The 22,296-nt window shown below is 44.5% G+C and overlaps 1 protein-coding gene across 5 annotated transcripts; it reads right to left on the minus strand.

Moving 5' to 3' along the window:
* Positions 1 to 6,449: 6,449 nt before the first annotated feature.
* Positions 6,450 to 19,109, minus strand: LOC309359255 (uncharacterized protein). Of its 5 annotated transcripts, none has more exons than XM_081892719.1 (8): positions 19,085 to 19,109; positions 17,998 to 18,156; positions 15,151 to 15,327; positions 13,598 to 13,894; positions 11,282 to 11,341; positions 9,931 to 10,095; positions 8,492 to 8,665; positions 6,450 to 6,620 (listed from the first exon to the last, which is right to left on the minus strand). In XM_081892719.1, the coding sequence occupies exons 1-8, from the start codon at positions 19,092 to 19,094 to the stop codon at positions 6,550 to 6,552; spliced, it is 1,113 nt and encodes a 370-aa protein (XP_081748845.1). In that variant the 5' UTR covers positions 19,095 to 19,109; the 3' UTR covers positions 6,450 to 6,549. The 5 variants fall into 5 exon arrangements, with proteins under 5 accessions (XP_081748845.1, XP_081748846.1, XP_081748844.1 ...); XM_081892720.1 differs by having other exon boundaries at positions 8,496 to 8,665; positions 11,282 to 11,344; XM_081892718.1 differs by having other exon boundaries at positions 11,282 to 11,344.
* Positions 19,110 to 22,296: the final 3,187 nt, after the last annotated feature.

The following is a 22,296-nucleotide window of genomic DNA, read 5'->3' on the forward strand; positions in this document are numbered from 1 at the left end:
AGAGCAGGAAAAGACCTTTTTGGTTTCCAAAATGAGCCCAAAACGTGCCATAGCTGTCGGGGAGGGGGTGGGGAAAGAAGCGAAATCAGTAGTATTCAAGCACTGCAAACAGAAGGGGAAAACAGCACCCAATGATACCCACCCAATAACCCCTGGGACCTTTAAACCATCACCTTGCTTATTTCGAGTCTCAATAAAGCAAGCATCACTGCCCAAAATGTTTGCTGTTCCACGCAGTGCCAGAGGCCTCTTCCGGCCATCAATTGCCAGTTTGACTCTATCTTGTAAATATATTTAAATTGTCAGTAAATCAAACAGAGGGTGGGACAGGGATTGTTATGTATAAGACTACTGTGTCATGCTGCCTGTTTATAAAGCTAAGCTAAGCTGTGGCTCAATGGACTTTTAATAGCTCCCTCCCCGCAAAAAAGCGCAAGTATAATCAAGGTCTGGTAAGATCCTTGCCCAGAGTTCCATTCCGAAAAAAATGTTTCCCAGTTGCCAAGAGACAGAGAGGAGCCATATTTTAGCATTGCATCTTTCTTTTTTCTTTTTTTGGATTCTTAGCAAACCTGGTGCCCTCCAGATCTCCTTGGACTACATATTCCATGAACCCCACCCAGCACGGCCATATTATTTATTTATTTCCAGCACTTTTTGACCCCACCGTATAGCCAAAGTGGCTCTCAGAGAAGCTTAAAGGTAAAGGGACTCCTGACCATTAGGTCCAGTCGTGGCCGACTCTGGAGTTGCGGCACTCATCTCGCTTCATTGGCCAAGGGAACCAGCGTACAGCTTCCGGGTCATGTGGCCAGCATGACTAAGCCGCCTCTGGCGAACCAGAGCAGCGCACGGAAACACCGTTTAACTTCCCACCAAAGCAATACCTATTTATCTACTTGCACTTTGACGTGCTTTCGAACTGCTAGGTTGGCAGGAGCAGGGACCGAGCAATGGGAGTTCACCCCGTTGTGGGGATTCAAACCGCCGACCTTCTGATCGGCAAGTCCTAGGCTCTGTGGTTTAACCCACAGCGCCACCCGCATACCTCTCAGAGAAGCTTACACACAATCAAAACAAGACTGTGCCTACCCTCAGGCTTACCATCTAAAAAACACAACATTCCAGGGAACAGAGACAGGGAAGATAGGGTGATCTTTGCACTGGTGGAGCTGGAAATTCTGGGGTTCCATTCTCCCCCCCCCCACTCAAACAGCACTATGGAGGTGATCACTGGTTTGCAGGACTGCTTCACAAGAGTGTCTAAAACACCTCTCCAATGATGTGCCCAAGTCAGGAATTTACCTGGCACAGCTGCGGGGAGGGGAGGGGGTCCTGTGTCTTCTCCTATTACTTCACGGCATTTGAGGCTGAAGACCAGCAGGAAACCACCTTAGTTCCACTTGAGGGAACCTGGTGCCTGGGGAGAAGATCCTGGGGGAGGCTGTCACCCTGTTTTCCTTGGCAATCCTCCTGCACTTTTGACTTCAGACAGGATGCAGAGATTCAGTAAGAAACGGGGGCTGTCATAACTCCCTCATGTGAGGGGTATTTTATTGTCTTTTGGTTTTGCCTGCTGTGCTGCAGCTACAATAGGAAGCTGATGTTTGAGACGGAAGAATCAGATGAAAAGGTTGACGCCTCCTACTGGAGCCACTGCTCATTTCCTCTATTGGTGCCCATCAACTGCACTGCTCGGAGGGGGCACTGCTGAGGGCATCTCACATCCCAGAGGTGCCCTTTGTTTAGGTGGGTTGGACTAGATGACCCTTTACAAAAGCAGTTTACAAAAAGAATAAAGCACTAAAATGATTAGTAAAAGCAATTATTAAAAAAAATTAAAACCAGCAACAAACTAAAAACACATCAGCGTTCTTGTTGCTATGGCCAACTAACACACATAAAGTTTTATTCATTCATCCATCCCATCCATCAGCGTTCTAGATATTGGGGTAGGCTTCTTATGAAAACAGAGTTAATTCCCTTTTTACCTTTATCAGAGTGTTTTCAAGAAAGACGAAATGACACAGTTCTCTTCAGATTACAACCCTTTATTGATTAACAAGTAATAAGCACTAAGCAATAAGGACTCATTAATTCATCACTCACTCATTCCTTTCATACCTACCAGATGGTCAGACTCACTGAAAGAATTGGCCAGGTTCTTCTATGAGTCTCTGGACGGCATCCTCTGCAGTAGAACAGCACGCAAAGTTCCCAAGGCCTTCCAGGTCCTTATATAGTCTCAGGTCCCCCTATGGTTACATTGTGTGGTATTGAAGGGGGTTGGACTAAATTCATATCTGCATTCCGACCCATCAAACATACTAAATATATCACATTTGGTTCTCACAGAGTATTCCTGTGACTGAAAAACATCTTAGTAAATCACATATATTCTGCAAGAGATTCAGCATATACCTGAACATTAGTATTAATATTGTGTCATGAGGTTATGAGGATTCCTTCTTATCGATTCTTATTTTCTTATAAGAGCATCTGTTTTATAACTGAAGGAGCAGCATCAACCCAACACACATAACAGGTTGACACTGCGTGTGCGCACACACACACACACCCATCACAGAGAATGGGGAACTGGAAACCAACTCTGTTGAAAGAATACCTTTAATATTACCATAACACCTTTATTCACACAGAATTCACGAAAACACCGTTCCAACCTCACAGGCTTGCCTAGACGAAAATGTTCTTATCAGACATCGAAGAGTAAGAGTACAGTGTAGGTGCTGCTACACTAAAAGATTCTTCTTGTTGCTTAAAAAAAAAAGCATCACAACCACCCCTTTGTAGATCATTTTTCTTCTGAGTCACATGCCTCGAGCCAATCTTTAATTGACTTTAAAGGCTTCTTATCCATCCATCAGTCTAAGGCCGTTGGCTTTTGGAGCCCCCAACCCTCATCAGCCCCAACCAGGGATGACAGGGTTTGCAGTCCAAGGAGGCTGCAGGTGCCCCATTCCTGGTTTTAAGAGATCAACTTTATACCGCCCTATTTCTGGCACACACACAAAAAGATTTTCTGCAGGGCTTTTTTGGGATGGGTAAAGTTTTTATCTAGAGAGAGGAAGGTGCTGCCAGGCCTGCCGCTCAGGGCTCTCCCTGCCGCCTTTGGGCACCAGCAGGGCCGCTGCTGCTGCTCGCTGCAGCACCGGGTCCCAGGCAGCCTCCCGGAGATGCCCCAAATCCTCCTCCTCACTGCTGCTGCTGCGGGAACCCCTAGTAGCCGACATGATGGAAATCCCATCAGTCAGTACACCCTGGGGGCTGTGGTCCAGGCTTCATTGCTCAGCCCTTCCCTAGCCCGGTGCTCTCCACGGATTTGGACTACAACTCCCAGTAGCATGGCCAGATGATACTTGGGCCGATGGGAGCATTACAATGCTGCCTGGGGCTGATGGGAGTTGTAGTCCAAAACTGTTGAATGGAGAAAACGACCCTAAATGTCTTCATTGAGCTGGTCAGCATATGTGTGGAATACAGAACACAGCACACTTAATTCACTGTCAGAGAGATAAGAATAACAAAGAAAGGCAGGTTTGACTTACCGTATTTTTTGCACCATAACACTCACTTTTTTCCTCCTAGAAAGTAAGGGGAAATGTCTGTGCATGTTATGGAGGGAATGCCTACGGGTGGCATGCCTACGGATTTTCCTCCTCTAAAAACTACGTGCGTGTTATGGTCGGGTGCGTGTTATAGAGCGAAAAATACGGGTAATTTATATCTATTAAGTTGTGGGTGAACATATCAGACGACACAGCGTTTCTTCAAACAGCTCTTGTTTATTCACAGGCCAGAACAGAACTGAACTGAAGGGTTCAGCCAGCCTGCTTATATAGAGCTCAGCTACAACGCAACTGTAACACTTTCTGTAACTATCCAGTCACTGAACTATCCAGTCACTTTCAATCCCGTATTTGCATATGTGGACCTAAGTGAAAACTATCTACAGTATCCCCCTGCTGGCCCAGGGTGAGAACATCAGTACATAACAATATCCTTTTGTTATGTACTGAGTTGAATAGGATCCAAATTGCAGCAGTCTGATTGGTCCTAGAACAATTGGATCCAGAATGCAGCAGTCTGATTGGTCCACAGGAACCACCCAATCCAACTCCAGGTGGAAGTGAATCCACAACCTGATTGGCCTACAGGAGAATCCCGGAATTAGCCAATCACGTAGGGCCCATTGTGTAAATAATGTATATAAAGCAGACAGTTTGGGGAAACTTCCATTCCTCACTACTATGAGCTGAATAAAGAGCATGAAATCCACGCTCGACTCCAAGTATATTTCACATTTATACAGTATATTTCACATTTATCACATTTATACAGTTTGACCAAACTGCAGGAGGCAGTGGAAGACAGGAGTGCCTGGCATGTTCTGGTCCATGGGGTCACAAAGAGTTGGACACGACTAAACGACTAAACAACCACCACCTCGGGTTACATATGCTTCAGGTTACAGACTCCACTAAAACAGAAATAGTACCTCGGGTTAAGAACTTTGCTTCAGGATGAGAACAGAAATCATGCTCCGGCAGCGTGGCAGCAGCAGGAGGCCCCATTAGCTAAAGTGGTGCTTCAGGTTAAGAACGGACCTCCAGAACAAATTAAGTACTTAACCTGAGGTACCACTGTAGTGCCTGTCCAGTGCCTGCCCCCTCCTTCTGCCAAACAGTGGCCAGAGCGCATGGGGTCACAGGCGCCAACAGGTGTCCCTTTGGAGAATAGAAGACACTGTGGAGACTCTTCTGCTTTAAGAATTAGGGTTTATTCGCCTATTTACACCCTCAGTCTGCATGGAGAAGGTCCAGATCTTACAGCATGACCCAAAGCATTGCAGGTAGTCCTTCCTTCTACCTCACCAAGATGGATCTTGGCCTTTCTTCCCCTTTCCTCTTCCCAGAAGCACCTTGTCCTCCCACAGAACAGTTACCCTGGCAACCTTCCAAATCTCAATCCCTGGTCACACCTGGGACAAGAAGTTCCTGAAGACCCTCAATGGCTCTCTGTTGTAATGCTCTTCCCTCAGCTAGCCAGGCTGGTTTGCATAAGGCAGCCCAGGAATTCCCTGACTGACACAGCCCTGCAGTTTATGTTTTAATCCATATCCCAGCCAAAATCCTAGTATTTATTTGTTCCTAGTGTTTAGGGGGCTCCCCTCCTATTTCTATAACAATAGTAATCCCCCTTCCGTCTCAGTCACAACAGCGACTATATGAAGAAATTGTCTTAATGCTTTAGATTGAAGTATACCTTGTGGTTATGAGCATATATCTGTAATATAAAATATTTTCCAAGTTTCTTTTTATGCCACATAGATAGCTGCATACTGCATACAAAATAAGTCTTAACATTTGTCTTAAGGGTGTATCTGTGTATGAATAGAGTGAGCCTGTGACCTGGACTCAGGAATTAAGTATTTTTCATCACAAAAGAGTGGCCAGACTGCCCAGGTAATGCAATCTGCGTCCATAATGAGGTATCCTGGCAGACAGATTAACAGGTTTTCTGCTGTAGACCACCCCCCTGTGATGTTTTTCTGCTGGGGACCACCTCCTTATGTGATGTATGTATTGGGGGGTGGTACTGAGCTACATCGCTGAAGAATTAATGCTTTTGAATTATGGTGTTGGAGGAGACTCTTGAGAGTCCCATGGACTGCAAGAAGATCAAACGTATCTATTCTTAAGGAAATCAGCCCTGAGTGCTCACTGGAAGGACAGATCGTGAAGCTGAAGCTCCAATAATTTGGCCACCTCATGAGAAGAGAAGACTCCCTGGAAAAGACCCTGATGTTGGGAAAGATTGAGGGCACAAGTAGAAGGGGACGACAGAGGATTAGATGGTTGGACAGTGTTCTCGAAGCTACCAGCATGAGTCTGACCAAACTGCGGGAGGCAGTGGAAGACAGGTGTGTCTGGCGTGCTCTGGTCCATGGGGTCACAAAGAGTCGGACACGACTAAATGACTAAACAACAACAACTGAGCTACAGGGTGGCAATTTCAAAGTCTATATAAGGGGGCTTGCACACCTTTGTTTTGGGTCTCCTCCTCCCTCCTGCCTGTTCCAACAGCTTTAATAAAGATCAGGCTTACTAGCTGCTTTGCTTCTCAATATTCTCTGGTTGGCCTCTGTAGGCCTCAATGGTTAAGTACTGAACCATCAACAATGCAGAAAAGGTTGCCACATTCCAAATATAACATGCAAAACTCTTTCCAAAGCTAAATTTCAGAGTTCTCCCACTCTGAATTGTCTCGTTGTTGTCGTTGTTGATAGATTTTTATTGATTTATCAGGTTTTGTTTTGTGTGTATATACCTATGCATTATAGGAACATCATTCCTGACAGAGATTTTCCAGGAAATAACTTTTCCTTTCAAACAGGATACGTGAACCTCTAGGAAGACTCAAACCCACATAAGGAAAATGTTTAATAACTTCTCATTTGTGTCCAAATTAACAAAAGTTTTGTCCCTTCATTTCTTCCACAGCCAAGTGGAGGCTAGGGGCCAGATCTCACTCCTCCTCAGGGGTTTCCTTCAGGTCTTGCACAAGGTTCCCGTCCTTAGATGGTTCTTCCATTTTAACTGTTGCAAAGAAACAAGGGGGGGGGAGGAACCAAGGTCAAAGTGGAGCCAGCTCTCATATTTTCTCTCCCCTCACCTCCCACCCTGCCTGAGAATTTCCAGTACTCCAAGGCAAACCATATTCAGATCAATTCCTTTAGGAGGAACAGAATCCAAACATACATTCACACCCCTGAAGGCCCTTTGAGAAGGGACATAGCTCTGCTTTGACAGAGTTAAGCTTGGTGGATCAGAGGGATGCTCTGGATGTAGTGTATCTTGATTTCAGTCAGGCTTTTGACAAAGTCCCTCATGATATTCTCATGAGGAAGCTGGTAAAATGTGGGCTGAATGAGGTACCTGTTAGGTGGATTTGTAGCTGGTTGACTGACCAAACCCAGAGTACGCATTAATGGTTCCTCGTCATCCTGGAAAAAAAGTGACAAGTGGGGTGCTGCAGGGTTCTGTCCTGGGCAAGTTGTTGTTTAACGTCTTTATAAATGACTTGGATGAAGGAATTGAGGGGATGCACACCAAACTGGGAGGGGTATCTAATGCCACAGAAGACAGAATCAGAATTCCAAATGACATTAACAGATTGGATAACTGGGCCCAAATTAACAGAATTAATTTCAGTAGGGACAAATGTAAACTTCTTCACCTAGGCAGGAAGAACCAGATGCACAAATATAGGATGGGGGGACACCTGGAGAAGGATCTAGGGGCCTTGGTGGACCACAAGCTTAACATGAGTCAACTGTGTGATGCAGCAGCAGCAGCAGCAAAAAAGAAGAAGCTAATGTTATTCTGGGCTGCATCAACAGAGGTCTAGTGCCCTGATCCAAGGAAGTCATAGTCCCTCTATCTTCTGCCTTAGCCAGACCACACCTGAAGTCATATGTCCAGTTCTGGCCACCATTTGAGAAGGATGTTGACAAGCTGCAAGGTGTACAGAGGATGCATTTTTTTTTGATAGGCAGAACCCTTGGAACCAAGCCTCTGCATACAATGTGATCATACTGTACTCCAGAACCGACCCCCCAATATCCCACTTAAGGGAAGGGGCGCCCCTAAACCTTCAGGCTTTGTGAATGCATGACCTTCAGGCATGACAAAGCTCTCTGTCTGAGCATTTCAACTGTTCATACAAATTTAACTGATGTTTTTAAAAAACCATTACCTTATCTTAAAAATTTTTGTGTATTATCTTAAAAATTTGTGAAAATCTTAATAAAAATTTATAAAAATAAATAAATAAAAAACCATTACCAAGTGTTGTTTTGCAGGACAAAGGCATGTACAGATGAGAAGTCTTGCATGCATTCACAAAGCATTGAAACAGACTTGGAAAACGTTTTACATGACACATTAAGCTTGCATCCATACTTTGAGACAAAGTGTTCAGATAATTTTTCCACAGTGGCTGCTGCCCGAACTTCACCGCGGTCTCTCCGCTGGGGATGTCCCATGGCAAGAGCCCCCTGCTGAACCCCCTTCCCCTGTGGTGATCTAGTCTCCTGCCTTTAATAGACAGGGACACTCTCCTGAGATCTGGGAGAGGCTCAGGGAGTATGAACTGCTGGTTACTCGAAAACCTGAATGCTGCATCCAGACAGTTTCCCCCTCGCCCTGCTCCTTTCCCAGGGAGAACCCACTCTAAATCAGCACTAAATCAGAGTGGATGTCAACCCAGAGAAAACCCAGATTGCTGTTTGCTCCAACTGAGCTCTAAAGAGCAGTTTCCCCTGGGGATAAAAAGAAGCACAAGTGTGGATAAACCCAGAGTTAACTACATTAGAGCTATGAGCCCATTGAACCTCATCCCCTTTCGCCAGGCGCTGGATTTGGCCACAGGAAACATGTCCTTGACGTAAACAAACCCCACAGCTTACACACTTCAAAGATGTTCCTGTCCTCCACCTCTGACCAGCTTCTTTTCCTGCCTCTTTCAGTCTGGAAGGTGGAAGAGCAACCTGAGGGAGCAACCAGAGGGCTGGATCCACCTCGTGCAGCAGCATTTTCTGGACTTGGGGCAGGCAGCTCCTCATCCTCTGCATCCAATTTAACTGTGCACAGAAATAAGGAATCAGGACCATCTCAGACTACCAGTACCATCCCTAAAAAACCACCAAGGTGAAATTGGGTCCCTAACTCCCTGAGGGTTTGAGACCCATCAGCTACCCTCACCTGATTTAGCTGGCCAGTCGAAGCCATTCTCGGGGTGAGGTATTGTTTATTTGCTAATTAGTCAACCAGAGTATAGTTTCGTTTATTAATTGAGTATTGATAATGTTGTTCACTCCTATTTATATGGATAGTATGCTTTTTCCACCCTATGAATGTTACGCTATACGATTTTCCCCATTCCTCCACACACACACCCCATGGTATTATGGCTGCCAAGACCATATAACACCAGTCCTGAAAGACCTACATTGGCTCCCAGTATGTTTCCGAGCACAAGTCAAAGTGTTGGTGCTGACCTTTCAAGCCCTAAACAGCCTCGGTCCAGTATTCCTGGAGAAGCATCTCCACCCCCATCACTCAGCCCAGACTCTGAGGTCCAGCACCGAGGGCCTTCTAGTGGTTCCCTCACTGCGAGAAGTGAGGTTACAGGGAACCAGGCAGAGGGCCTTCTCGATACTGGAGCCCTGCCTGCCCTGTGGAAAGCCCTCCATCACAATGTCAAGGAGATAAAGAAGTATCTGACTTTTAGAAGACATCTGAAGGCAGCCCTGTTTAGGGAAGTTTTTAATGTTTGATGTTTTATCATGTTTTTCATATTCTTTTGGTAGCTGCCCAGAGTGGCTGGGGAGGCCCGGCCAGATGAGAGGGGTATAAGTAAATTGTGGTGGTGGTGGTTGTATATTTTTCTTTGCTGTAAGTCACTTGGCAAACAACTAATAAGATATATAGCTATAGCTATAGATATTTTTTTAAGAAGATTGTTCCAAAGAAACTCCCTTAAAAGAATCAAGTCTTTTTGTCCTAATAAAGTCTTTAAAAGAATTCTTCTAATTTAAAAAAAACAACAACCACAATTGTTCACTAGCAACTTAAAGACCAACTAAGTTTGTTCTTGGTATAAGCTTTTGTGTGTATGCACACTTCTTCCGATATAATAGTAACAGCAGCAGCAGCAGCAACAAGAAAAACAACAACAACAACAACAACAACAACAACAGAATTGTAGAGCTGGAAGGGACCCCCAAAGCCATCTAGTCCAACCCCTGCAACACAAGGAAGTCCAAGCAAGGTGCTAGGGTGGACCAGAAGGAACTGCTGGGTATCCTTAAACCGGAGCGTCTTTTTGCATTGTGTTCAGACCCACCTTGGCCAGGGGGAGACCCACAGGTCCCTTTCCTCGTCTTCTGTCGCAGGGCTGACTGCCAGCTGCTATTGTGGTTCCTGCGGAATATGTGAGGGGGGTGGCTGTTAATCAGTTCCTTCAGGCGCTTCAGCACCCCTTTCAGGGGCTTCTCCTTTGCCGCCGTTTCTGAACAAGAAGAATAACAAGCCATGTCATTGTTTGGGGAAGCGGCACCAAGCCAGGCTGGGAAAGGAAGGTGAAGAAGGCTCAGGAATTTCACCGCTATCCAGAGGGGCAGTGCAAACAGGTCAGCCTTCGTGCGTCCCAAATGGGTCTCTGCCAGATGTTTTGGACTAGAACTCCCATCAGCCCCCCAAACAGCTGTCTTCAAATATCTGAAAGGCTGTCCCATCATGGAAGATTGAACAAGAGGGCCGGACCTGAACCAATGGATTCAAATGAGGACAGATTGGGAGAGGCTATGGAAAACAGATTTGAAATTCATGGCATGTTGTTCACTAAAAGAAAACTACAGGAAAATGATGTACCAGAGGTACTTGGCTCCTCTTAAATTAGCAAAAATGTACAGAACGAGTACAAATACTTGCTGTAAATGTAAAGAAAAAGGTACCTTTTATCATATGTGGTGGACATGTAAAGTAGTAAAGAAAAAATGGGAGATGATGTATAATGAAATGAAAAAAAAGGTTCAAAATAACTTTTGTTTTAAAAAAACAGAAGCTTTCTTCTTAGGAATTACAGGTACCGAATTTCCAAAGGATCAGAAAAGATTGTTTATGTATGCGACAACACCCACACGGATGCTACTGGCCCAGAGATGGAAGGAAGAGACAACACCGATCAGAGAAGAATGGCAAATCAGGATGATGGACTATACCAAAATGCCAAAATTAACTGGGAAGCTCAGAAATCAAGAAGACAATAACTTTAAAAAAGAATGGGAAAAGTTTGTAATTTATATACGAGACCATTGCAAGCAGGTTAAAATATTGGCAGGATTTTAAATACACTTGTAATGTAAAGGAAACTATGGACAATTCAGCAGGAAAAATATTTCGATAAATATTGATATGCAGTTATAATTGTTCTCATTAGGACTCATGGAAGGGATGGGGAAAGTCAGGAGATTCAGAGTAATCTCAGTATTTGGATTTTGAATTGTTGTTTGTTGTATGTTTATATTTTAAAAAGATCAAATGAAAACAGAGAAGGAAAGAGATTCTGACTCAATCACAGAAACGACTTTCTGACGGGAAGAGCTCTCCGATGGTGGAACAAGCATCACAGACCACAGCCAAGAGAACAGGTCCATTCCTTTGTCCCAAACCTCCTCCTTCCCAACTTTACAAACCTTGCTCTTCTTCCTTCCAGGAATCTAGTACAGGTTCGTAGCCGGGATCTGCAGTAGCTTCTGCTGAAACAAAAGAAATAAAGGAATGCATTGCATCAGCGTTTGGGCTGTCCTGCTGGAAGTTCAGGTGTAGCTCTTTCCATTAGATGGGAAGAAGATAAAGTCCTTCCCAGAGAAGAATGGCAGATCAAGTTGATGGCCTATGCTGAAATGGCCAAAATGAATGGAAGAATCAGAAGTCAGGAAGACCAAAATTTCAATAAGGGATGGGGAAAATGTATAACCTATCTTAAAAACCATTGCAAACAGTTAAAATCGTCAGTAGGATTGGAATATCACTTGCAGTTTAAGGGTGAATTTTGGACCCAATGGAGCTGTAAAAGATGTGGATTATCATAAAAGATGCAGGAGGAAATGATTAACAGCAGCACCCACAAAGGGGAGGAGGGAAGTCCAGGATATTCCTTGGAATCTTGTTTCTATGTTGTATGTTTGATATGTGACTGTAAAGTTTGAATCTGAAAAAGCAAATAAATAAATCTGGGTGCAACTCAGCTTGCTGAGAGGGGTTTGCATGGGGTAACAGGGTGCATCATTTTAGGAGGTGGAACTTAACTGTTTTTCATTTCTTCGGTGAAGTGTCTTAAAAATATGTTTCTGGGATATGAGGAATTCAAATCCGCTATTATTTTTGTGATTGGACAACATTTAGCTTGGCCACTCTACATTTGACAAAGAAGCACATGAAGCATTTTCGGAAAACCAATAAATTTTAATTTTAATTGAGAGCCAGTGTGGTGTAGTGGTTAAGAGCGGTGGACTCGTAATCTGGTGAACCGGGTTCGTTCCCCTACTCCTCCACATGCAGTTGCTGGGTGACCTTGGGCCAGTCACACTTCTCTGAAGTCTCTCAGCCCCACTCACCTCACAGAGTGTTTCTTGTGGGGGAGGAAGGGAAAGGAGAATGTTAGCCACTTTGAGACTCCTTAAAGGGAGTGAAAGGCGGGGTATCAAATCCAAACTCTTTTTCTTCTTCTACCTTCAGGAAATGTCAGGTAATGCTAAATGCTAAAAAATAAATAATAAACTATCCCAGAACTGCAAGTACTTGGCAATCATTTTTAATGATTTCTATGCCATTTTGCACACATTTTACGTACCAAGCAAAACTAAATTGTATTAATTTAAACAAAATATCTGTTGAGTTTCCAAGTCACGTTGCAACTTTTTAGCACCCCTTGTTTTTGGAAGCTGGAAGCTGAAGAAATTCAACATGCCCTGATGGGTTAATGGAGTGGGGGACCCCCAGCTCCCCTGGACCACTTTCTTTATGCTGACATCTCTCTTATCTCTTTGATGTTTAGAGGGAGAAACCTGAGGTTGCATCCAGCTTTACGATTCCCTGCTCCGCTTCCTATTCTTAATCTGGACCTCCAGGGGGAGAGGTCCTCTTGGATCTGCCTCCTGAGAAGAAAGGGGCAAGGCCGCCTTCTTTGTCTCTCCAACCAGACAGCCAGGACTATAGAACTCTTTCCCTAACCTTTAATAAACGTAAGAACGTAAGAGGAGTTTGCTGGGTCCGGCCAATGGTCTTTCTAGTCCAGCATCCTCTTCTCGCAGTGGCCAAAGAGATTTTTGCGGTGAACCTTGCAGCAGGACCGGAGCCTAAGAGCTCTCTCCCCTCCCGCCATTTTGAGCAACTGGTAATTCAGAGGCATTGCTGCCTCCGACCGTGGAGGCAGAGCAGAGCCATCCTGGCCAGGAGCCCCCGGCAGCCCTCTCCTCCTCCACCAATTTGTCTAGCCCTCTTTAAAAGCCATCCAAGTCGCTGGCCATCACTGCCTCCTGTGGCAGGGAGTTCCACAGCTCAACTTTGTGCTGTGGGAAGGACTTCATTTTATCTCCCCTGAGTCTTCCAACCTTCAGCTTCACGGGACATCCCTGCGCGCCAGTGGGAGAGGGGAGAAAAACTCTATCCCCTCTCTCCATGCCAGGCATCGATTTCTACCATGTCACCTCTTTGAATTGGACTGTGGGGTTCCCTCTCTCCTTCGTACCTCTGTGGGGGGATCCTCCAGGACCTCCTCTGCTTGGCTCCGCCTCTCCTGCTGCAGGGCGGTCCAGAGGGTCAGTGGGCGTGGCTTGAGGAGGAGGCTTGGTTTGGATTCATTGTGGGTTTTTACCTTGTATTTTTATGTTGTGAACCCCGCTGAGATCTATGGAGGATGAACAGCACACTAATGAATGAATTAATGGCAAGGTGCAGGTCCCAGGTCAAACCTACTGCCATAAAGGGCTACCCACAGCCTCACTTACTTGTGGGATGTGAGCCAACCATCCCTTGCCAGGATCTCCTGGGTGCCACGTTGCCCGGACTCTTGGCATTGCCAGGTGGGATGTTGGAGAGGAGCAGCTGGCTCATGGCAATGTTGGCCAGGAATCTCTCCAGGATGGGGAGCAGGGAGGCCGACGAAGCTCGCCTGCCCATGGTGACAAGCTCTGGTTCTCGGGCGGAAGGAAGCCCCCTTTTCTCCTCTGGAGTGAGCAAGGCGCTCCAAGGCCTGAACTCTGTCCCCTTCTGCCACAAAGTCCAATCCACCTTCGATTCCATGTCTAGGAAGAACAAAAACACTCCAACTGAAGGCGCTGAGGGATGTGATGCCTCTCCTCTCCTCTCCGAGGCCTCAGCCCCGGCTGTTTTGGGACTACAGTTCCCATCATCCCTGACTACTGGACCTTCTAACTAGCAATGATGGGAGTTGCAGTCCAACAACAGCTGGGGACCCAAGGTTGAGAAAGACTACATCAGCTGGCAGCAATGGTTCTCCAACACACTGCCTCGCCAGAGTGGCACATGCTCTGGCTATCTCCCTCTTGGACTACTGCAATGGGCTCTACATTGTACTACCTTTGAAGGTGACCCAGAAACTACAAGCAATCCAGAATGCAGCAGCTAAACTGGTGCCTGGGAGTGGTCACCAAGACCACACAACACTGGTTCTGAAAGACCTACATTGGCTCCCAGTAAGTTTCTGAGCACAATTCAAAGTGTTGGTGCTGACCTTTCAAGCGCTAAATTGCCTCGTCCCTGTATACCTGAAGGAGCGTCTCCACCTCCATTGTTCAGCTCAGACACTGAGGTCCAGATCCGAGGGTCTTCTGGCGGTTCCCTCCCTGCTAGAAGTGAGGTTGCAGGGAACCAGGCAGAGGGCCTTCTCGGTAGTGGCACCCACCCTGTGGAACGTCTTCCCATCAGGAGAAGGAGATAAAGAACTATCTGGAGATAGTTCTCTGTCAAGGAGATAAAGAACTATCTGACTTTTAGAAGACATCTGAAGGCAGCCCTGTTTAGAGAAGCTTTCAGTGTTTGATATTTTATCGTGTTTTTCATATTCTGTTGTGAACCACATGGAAGTGGCAACCCAGCCAGATGGGCGGGGTATAAATAATAAACAAATGTTGTTGTTGTTGTTGTTGTTGTTGTTATTGTTGTTGTTGTTGTTATTTGCACACAAACTGTGCTTTTCCAAGGGATCTGGGTCAAAGTCAGATCCAATAGAACCTGCGCCCTAAAAACCTCAGAGAGAGAAAATCAGGATGTGGGAAAGAGTGTCTCTCTTCCCCACTTGCTCCTTCAGCTCCATTTACTTTCCAAGAGAGAAAAAGGATAACCTCCTCAGCCCTTCACAACTAAAGGGGTGATGTAGGTGCTCAGAGGTTTTCCAGGCACTGGTGCCATGTTATTAAGCTCTGATTTAAATGTACACCTGCCCTACCAAGAAGGTGCAGGTCAGACGGCATCACCTGCCTCCACCACCATTGCCTGCCCTTCCCACTGCCTTGCTAGAGGAGCTACCCCAGAGGCTCACCTTCCTGGGCTGAACTCAGGGCCTCCACCTCCTCCATGGTCCACGGGTGCTGCCTCTCCGGGGAGCTGTTGACGGAGGAGCTGGCGGTTGCTAACCACGGCTGGCTAGGGCAGTTGTGGGGCAGCTCCCTCAGGCACTGCTCCAGGTCTTGCAAGGGGGCGCTGTTCCAGCTGGGTCCTACCGAGAAAGGGCATGCAAAGCTGTCAGCTACACAACTGCACCATGCTGCTGTTCATTGATTATCTAGGTACCAACTTTCATTCCAAGAAGAAATACCAAAACAGTCAAGGAGTCATGGAATCACGGAGTTGGAAGGGACTCATAGAGTCATCTAGACCAACCCCATGCAAGACAGAGATAGTATCTTAAGAAAGGGCAACAGCAAAACGACACTCAAACCGATTGCAGAAACACAGCTACCTGGAATTAAAATTTACAGTAAAACAACAAGTATAAAACATACATAATTAAAATGCATAATGTACAAGTACATTCAAACAGCGTAACAATTAAAATAGTTTGACTAGCCGTTCCCTAAAACATAAAACATTGAAAATTATTATTATTTCTGAAGGCAGCCCTGTATAGGGAAGTTTTTGATGTTTGGTGTTCTGTTCTATTATGGGGAGGGGGTTATTGGGTTGTTGTTTTTATTGATTATATATGCTGTTTTTATTGTTGGGTTGTTTTTATTGTTGCGTAGTTGTTTTTATCCATTATATATGCTGCTGGAGGAGGGCAGGGCGTGGCTTTATTTGACAGGGGTGGCGGGAGGGAAGAGGAGAAGGCGGGATCTACGTCAGATAGCTGCCTACATTGCATTCTTTGATGAGGGTGGAGGGAGGGAGGGGAAACTTCAATGTGGGGGTGCGACAAAAATATTTTCGCACCGGGTACCACCTGACCTTGCTACGCCACTGCCTAGAGGGGCACAGGCAGTGGGACATCCAGTCAGTGTAACTGTCTTTTCCACTGGTCTGGATCTTCTCCTTTATGTGGAGGATGCGCCTGACTCTGGCTGACTCCATAAAAGAGCCGAGTCATGCAGCCATTTTCTCAGTTGTTGTTTTTCTCTTGTCTTGCTTGCTGATCTTTTGCTGCCACACTGCTCTCCTGCAGCCATTTTGTGATCTTAATGTAATTTTGCTATCTGCTGGCTCTCAGCCAGCAGCACATGAGTGCAGTCTCCATATGAGACAAACTCACACAGTTTCTTTGTGTATCTATCAAGCAAAGTCTGCTTTTCAGGGATCATATCACAAACTGAAATGTGTCAACTTTTTGTTACTTTACTCAGAAAGACTCTTGTGTCATTATTCTTTTAAGAGGGATCAAAAGGGAACACCAGAAATAAAATTAACTAAGAGATTAAAATGAACCTGCAAACTAGCTTCCAGCTATATTGAGGGGCATCTGCTCTGCTACATCACTTACTAGTGTAAGGGAGGGAAATATATTTTAGGTTGAGGTTCAAGTATAATTATTACTCTACTTTTTTAGCAGTCAGTCGTGTTTTCATTGTTCATCAGCTGATTATTCACTATCTTCTTCCGGTTCGGATATATCATTTGTTGTTGGATTCTCCATTTATGGGCTGTTTGTGTCTCTCGCCCCCCCCCCCAAAGTTTTTCCAGTATTTTATCCAGAAGATATTAGCATCCTTTACCGTTTCAAATCGTTTTCTTTTCCCTTTGAAATAGAAATTCCCTCTGGAAATTCCCACCTAAAATCAATAGACTTAGCTTTTAATGGCTTCGCTAGAAATTGAAATTTGTCTCTTTTCTTAAGCAGACAGGGTGGGATTTCCTCTAAAATTATAATCTCCTTCCCATTGATTTTTATTTCATTTCTCTACTTGTCATTAGTATCTTATCTTTAATCCAATTTGAAGTAAACCTTACAATACAATCTCCTGGCCATTTATTAGCTTTCGCTTTCACGGAGTTGACTCTAAATATTTTTTTCTGTGTATCTGAGTACGTCCTCTTTCTGTAATCCTAACCAGGTGGTTAGATTCTCTATTACTTTATTCTGTAAATTTTCCCCAGATTCCTCAGGTATCCCTCAAAATCTCACAGTATTTTCTCTCTACAGTGGTACCTCAGGTTAGGAACTTAATTCGTTCTGGAGGTCTGTTCTTAACCTGAAACTGTTCTTAACCTGAAGCACCACTTTAGCTATTGGTGCCTCCCGCTGCTGCCATGTCGCTGCTGCGCGATTTCTGTTCTCACCCTGAAGCAAAGTTCTTAACCTGAAGCATTATTTCTGGGTTAGCGGAGTCTGTAACCTGAAGCGTATGTAACCTGAGGTACCACAGTACTTTGCATTTGTAGAATTGCAAGTGTATCCTAGGTAGCTTCTTGTTTGATTTTAAACTCATCTATTTTTTAATTTATTATATTCTTTCCTTGGTTCTCTATTCTCTTTTGTTATTTTCTTCGCAACTTCCTCCTAACCTTGAGCCTTGTTTTTTTATTTCTTGTATTTTTTTAGTGTTCTTTGTTCTGTACTGTAAGCTCATTCACCTGCCCGACAAATGCTTCTGAGACTTTTGAGTTTGCCTCCATTCTTAGTTCCATTCTGTCTAATTTCTCTTCTAGTCCTTTAACCCTTTCATTCATTTCATTTTTCATTTCACCTAGATCTTTTTTCATTTCTCCTATATCTGTTTTCAAGTTGAGCCCCCTTGGTGGAACACAGGACCTGGCTAAGTGTGGACAGGCGTAGATCCCTTCTGCCTTCTCCAGTCACTGTGACTGCGTCACTCCTCTCTTCAAATACCCTCCCACCCCATGTTTTCTGAACCAACCAGTCCATCCGCCCCACCCTGTCTGGACTCTGCCTCACCCTCCAAATACGGGACCCATATCCATAGGTCAATTCCTGTCCCTGGGCTGCTGTGAGCAAGGGTTCCATTGGGGAGCCTAGAGGCCAGGTCTCGCTCCTCAGGGTCTTCCTTCAGGTCTTGCACAAGGTTCCCATCCTCAAATTTTTCTTCCATTTTAACTGTTGCAAAAAAAACAAGGGAGGGTGGAACCAGGGTCAAAGTGGAGCCCAACCTAATATTTTCTCTCCCCCCATCACCCACCCTGCCTGATAATTTCTGGTAATCCATGGCAAACCATATTCAGATCAATTTCTTCGGAAAGAACAGAATCCAAACATACATTCACACCCCTGAAGGCCCTTTGAGAAGGGACATAGCTCAGTGGCAGAATATCTGCTTTGACAGAGTTAAGCTTGGTGGATCAGGGGGGTGCTCTGGACGTAGTATATCTTGATTTCAGTCAGGCTTCTGACAAAGTCCCTCATTATATTCTCATGAGGAAGCTGGTAAAATATGGGCTGAACGAGGTACCTGTTTAGGTGGATTTGTAGCTGGTTGACTGACCAAACCCAGAGTACGCATTAATGGTACCTCATCATCCTGGAAAAAAGTGACACGTGTGGTGCCGCAGGGTTCTGTCCTGGGCAAGTTGTTGTTTAACGTCTTTATAAATGACTTGGATGAAGAATTGAGGGGATGCTCATCAAATCTGCAGATGACAACAAACTGGGAGGGGTAGCTAATTAATGCCACAGAAAGACGGAATCGGAATTCCAAATGACATTATCAGATTGGAGAACTGGGCCCAGACTAACAGAATTAATTTCAGTAGAGACAAATGTAAAGTTATTCACCTAGGCAGGAAGAACCAGATGCACAAATATAGGATGGGGGGACACCTGGAGAAGGATCTAGGGGCCTTGGTGGACCACAAGCTTAATATGAGTCAACGGTGTGATGCAGCAGTAGTAGCAGCAGCAGCAGGGGAAAAAGGGGGGAGGAAAAGGGGGGGGAGCTAATATTATTCTGGGCTGCATCAACAGAGGTCTGGTGCCCCAATCCAAGGAAGCAATGGTCCCTCTCTTTTCTGCCTTAGCCAGACCACACCTGGAGTCATATGTCCAGTTCTGGGCACCACAGTTTGAGAAGGATATTGACAAGGTGCAAGGTGTGCAGAGGAGGGCAATCAAGATGATCAAGGGTCTGGAAACCAAGCCTTAGGAGGAAGGTTGAGGAAGTTGGGGATGTTTAGCCTAGAGAAGACTGAGATGTGATAAAATAGCCTTCTTCAAATAACTGAAAGACTGTTGCATGGAAGATGGAGCAAGCTTGTTTTCTGCTGTTCCAGAGGGGGTCACCCCAACCAATGAATTCAAATTACAAGGAAGGGGATTCTGAAAGAGACACAAGGAATAAATTTATGATAGTGAGAACTGTCTGACAGTGGAAGGGGCTTCTTCAGAAAGTGGTGGAGGTTTTGAAAACAGGTTTACGAACTTAATCCATTCCTGAAGTCCGTTCTTAAACCAAATCCGTTCTTAAACCAAGGCACACTTTCCCTAATAAGGCCTCCTGCCACCGGTGCCCTTCCACCGTTTGGATTCTGTTTGTAGTCTGAGGTAAACTTCGCAAACCAGAACACTACTTCCCGTTTTGTGGAATTTGTAAACCGAATATTTTTTAAACAGGGCTGTTTGTAAACTGAGGTACCACCGTAGAAGCATTCTAATTCACAATTACCTCACCGTTTGCAATCCTGCTACCCAGATTCAACTTTTCTGAGAACCTTTGCTTTTACAGAAAAGTGACATTTCCCTTTCTTACAACTTCTACCACGTCACCTCTTTGAATTGGGCGTTGCATGGCTACTACTCCTGTGTAATCGTGGAATTTTGTGGCCTGGGGCTTATTCCAAGTCCCCTCTCTAGTTGCCGCCCTTCATTCCAAGGTCCCAGTTTGGGATACAACATTAAAACACAGTATTAAAACGACCTACAAGCGTTTCCGTGCGCTGTTCTGGTTCGCCACATGACCCAGAAGCTGTACGCCAGCTCCCTCGGCCAGTAAAGCGAGATGAGTGCCACAACCCCAGGGTCGTCTGTGACTGGACCTAAAGGTCAGGGGTCCCTTTACCTTTACCTTACAAGCGTAAAAATGAGCCGGGTCCTAAAAACAGACACCTCAGATGTCAGAAGCCGGGTTCTAGAGGTGAGTCTTCCGTATCCTCTGGAAGCTGTGTAAGGAAGGTGCCAGGAATACCTCTTTGGGGAGGGAGATCCACCGTTTAGGGGCCGCCACAGAGAAGGCCCTGCCCTTGGGGATGCCCCACTGCGAGCCTCTGAGGGAGGAGAAATTACCGAGGCAGCACCTAAGAGGGTCTGTAAGGAAGGAAGGTTCCGGAGGGTAATGGCTGCGTCAGTTTGCTGCTGGGAATGAAGCATTCCTGAGCATTCCATTCTCACACAGTTCCATAACCGCCACCTTGGAGGCAGCATCATTTAACTGGTTCCACAGCAACTGGCAAAAGCAAAGGAGGCCGGAACTTTTTGCCACATGAATCAAATTTCTCTCTTTTTAAAATTGTTCATTGGGTTTTACAGTTTTATATCAAAATAGACATAAAAAAGAAAAAACAACAAGAATGCATAAATCCCATTCTCCCCCACCCGCCACCCAGCGACTTCCCCTTCTGGTTCTTTAAGTATTTGCTGCTTCTGCTTACATTATTTTACCTTAATTCAAAATATTTTAACTAAATGCTCTTATTTTCTTATCATTTTTGTACCATATCATTCAGATTACATCTTGCACTTAATTGCTTTCCAGATCATTGTTCCTTATCTTTTATGTTTATTTTCTTAGTTGTGTTTACTCATTTATTATATATGTATAGATTAACATATCATTTTCAACAGTAATTAAACATACCTTTACATCTTATTCAAATTTTTGACTTCCATCATTACTATCTGAAAATTTTCCAATCTAATCTCTCAGTATGCATTTCTTATCTTCCCTATTACATTTCAAACTCATAACCAATATCTCTATCTTTTTCTGCTTTGTAACACTTCATATATTTATCCTTACAAAACTTATTGTAGTCCTACTAGCGTAATTTGTTGATTACAGTTGGTCTTCAAATAATTCATATACTTCTTTCAATCTTCTGTAAATCTCTGGTCCCATAGGTTTCGAATCCTTCCTGTCATTTTGTCCAATTCTGCATAGTCCATTAATTTTGTCTGCCATTCTTCTTTCGTCGGAATTTCTTCTTGTTTCCATTTCTGGGCTAACAATTCTCTTGCCGCAGTTGTTGCATATAAAAACGATTTAACATCTTGCCTAATAATGTCCTATAATATTACCAAGTAAAAATGCTTCTGGTTTTTTAAAAAATGTATATTTCAACATCTTTTTCATCTCATATATTATTTCCCAGAAGTTCTTTACTTTTTTACATTCCCACCACATATGATAAAATGTTCCTTCTTTTTCTTAACATTTCCAACATTTATTATTTGTCTTATACATTTTAGCTAATTTCACTGGTGTAATATACCATCTATACATCATTTTCATCATATTCTCTTTCAAAGCATTATAGGCTGTAAATTTTATCCTTTCATTCCACAACCTTTCCCATTCTTCAAGCTGTATATTATATCCAAAGTCTTTTGCCCAATGTATCATTACCAATTTCACTTCCTCATCTTTCAAATGCCATTCCAACAGTATTTTATACATTTTAGACATTGTTTTACATTCATTGTTTAATATTTCTATTTCAAATTTTGATCTTTTTTGGTCGCCAAATCCTTTTTCCTTTAAATCCTCTTTAGATATTTCATTGACTTGGCGATAGTGCAACCAATCATTTACATATTCTTTAACCTCTTCATATGGTTTCATTTCCCATTTATTTCCTTCCCCCCCCAACAATTTCTCACAGGTAAACCAATTTTTACTCATATTTATCTTTTTCACACTCATAGCTTCTAATGGAGTTTTCTTGGCAGGGATACTGGAGTGGCTTGCCGGTTCCTCCTCCAGGTGGATCACGTTTGGTCAAAACTCTCCACTATGACCTGTCCATCTTGAGTGCCCTGCTCAGCATAGTTCATAGCTTCTCTGAGTTATTCAAGCCCCTTCGCCACGGCAAGACAGTGATCCCTGATGTTGGGAAAGATGGAGGGCACAAGGAGAAAGGGACGACAGAGGACGAGATGGTTGGATAGTGTTTTCGAAGCTACCAGCATGAGTTTGACTAAACTGCGGGAGGCAGTGGAAGACAGAAGTGCCTGGCGTGCTCTGGTCCA

The sequence above is a fragment of the Podarcis melisellensis genome, assembly GCF_964234715.1.
Source record: "Podarcis melisellensis genome assembly, chromosome: 16".
Lineage (NCBI taxonomy): Eukaryota > Metazoa > Chordata > Lepidosauria > Squamata > Lacertidae > Podarcis > Podarcis melisellensis.

What these genes read in the sequence shown, in the direction of transcription:
- LOC309359255 (XM_081892718.1), bottom strand. An exon ending in GGTTGGCTCACATCCCACAA is followed by an intron (nt 11,345 to 13,597) that starts GTAAGTGAGGCT and finishes CTTTTGTTTCAG; the next exon opens with CAGAAGCTACTGCAGATCCC. An exon ending in TGGGTCTCCCCCTGGCCAAG is followed by an intron (nt 8,666 to 9,930) that starts GTGGGTCTGAAC and finishes TTCTGTGCACAG; the next exon opens with TTAAATTGGATGCAGAGGAT.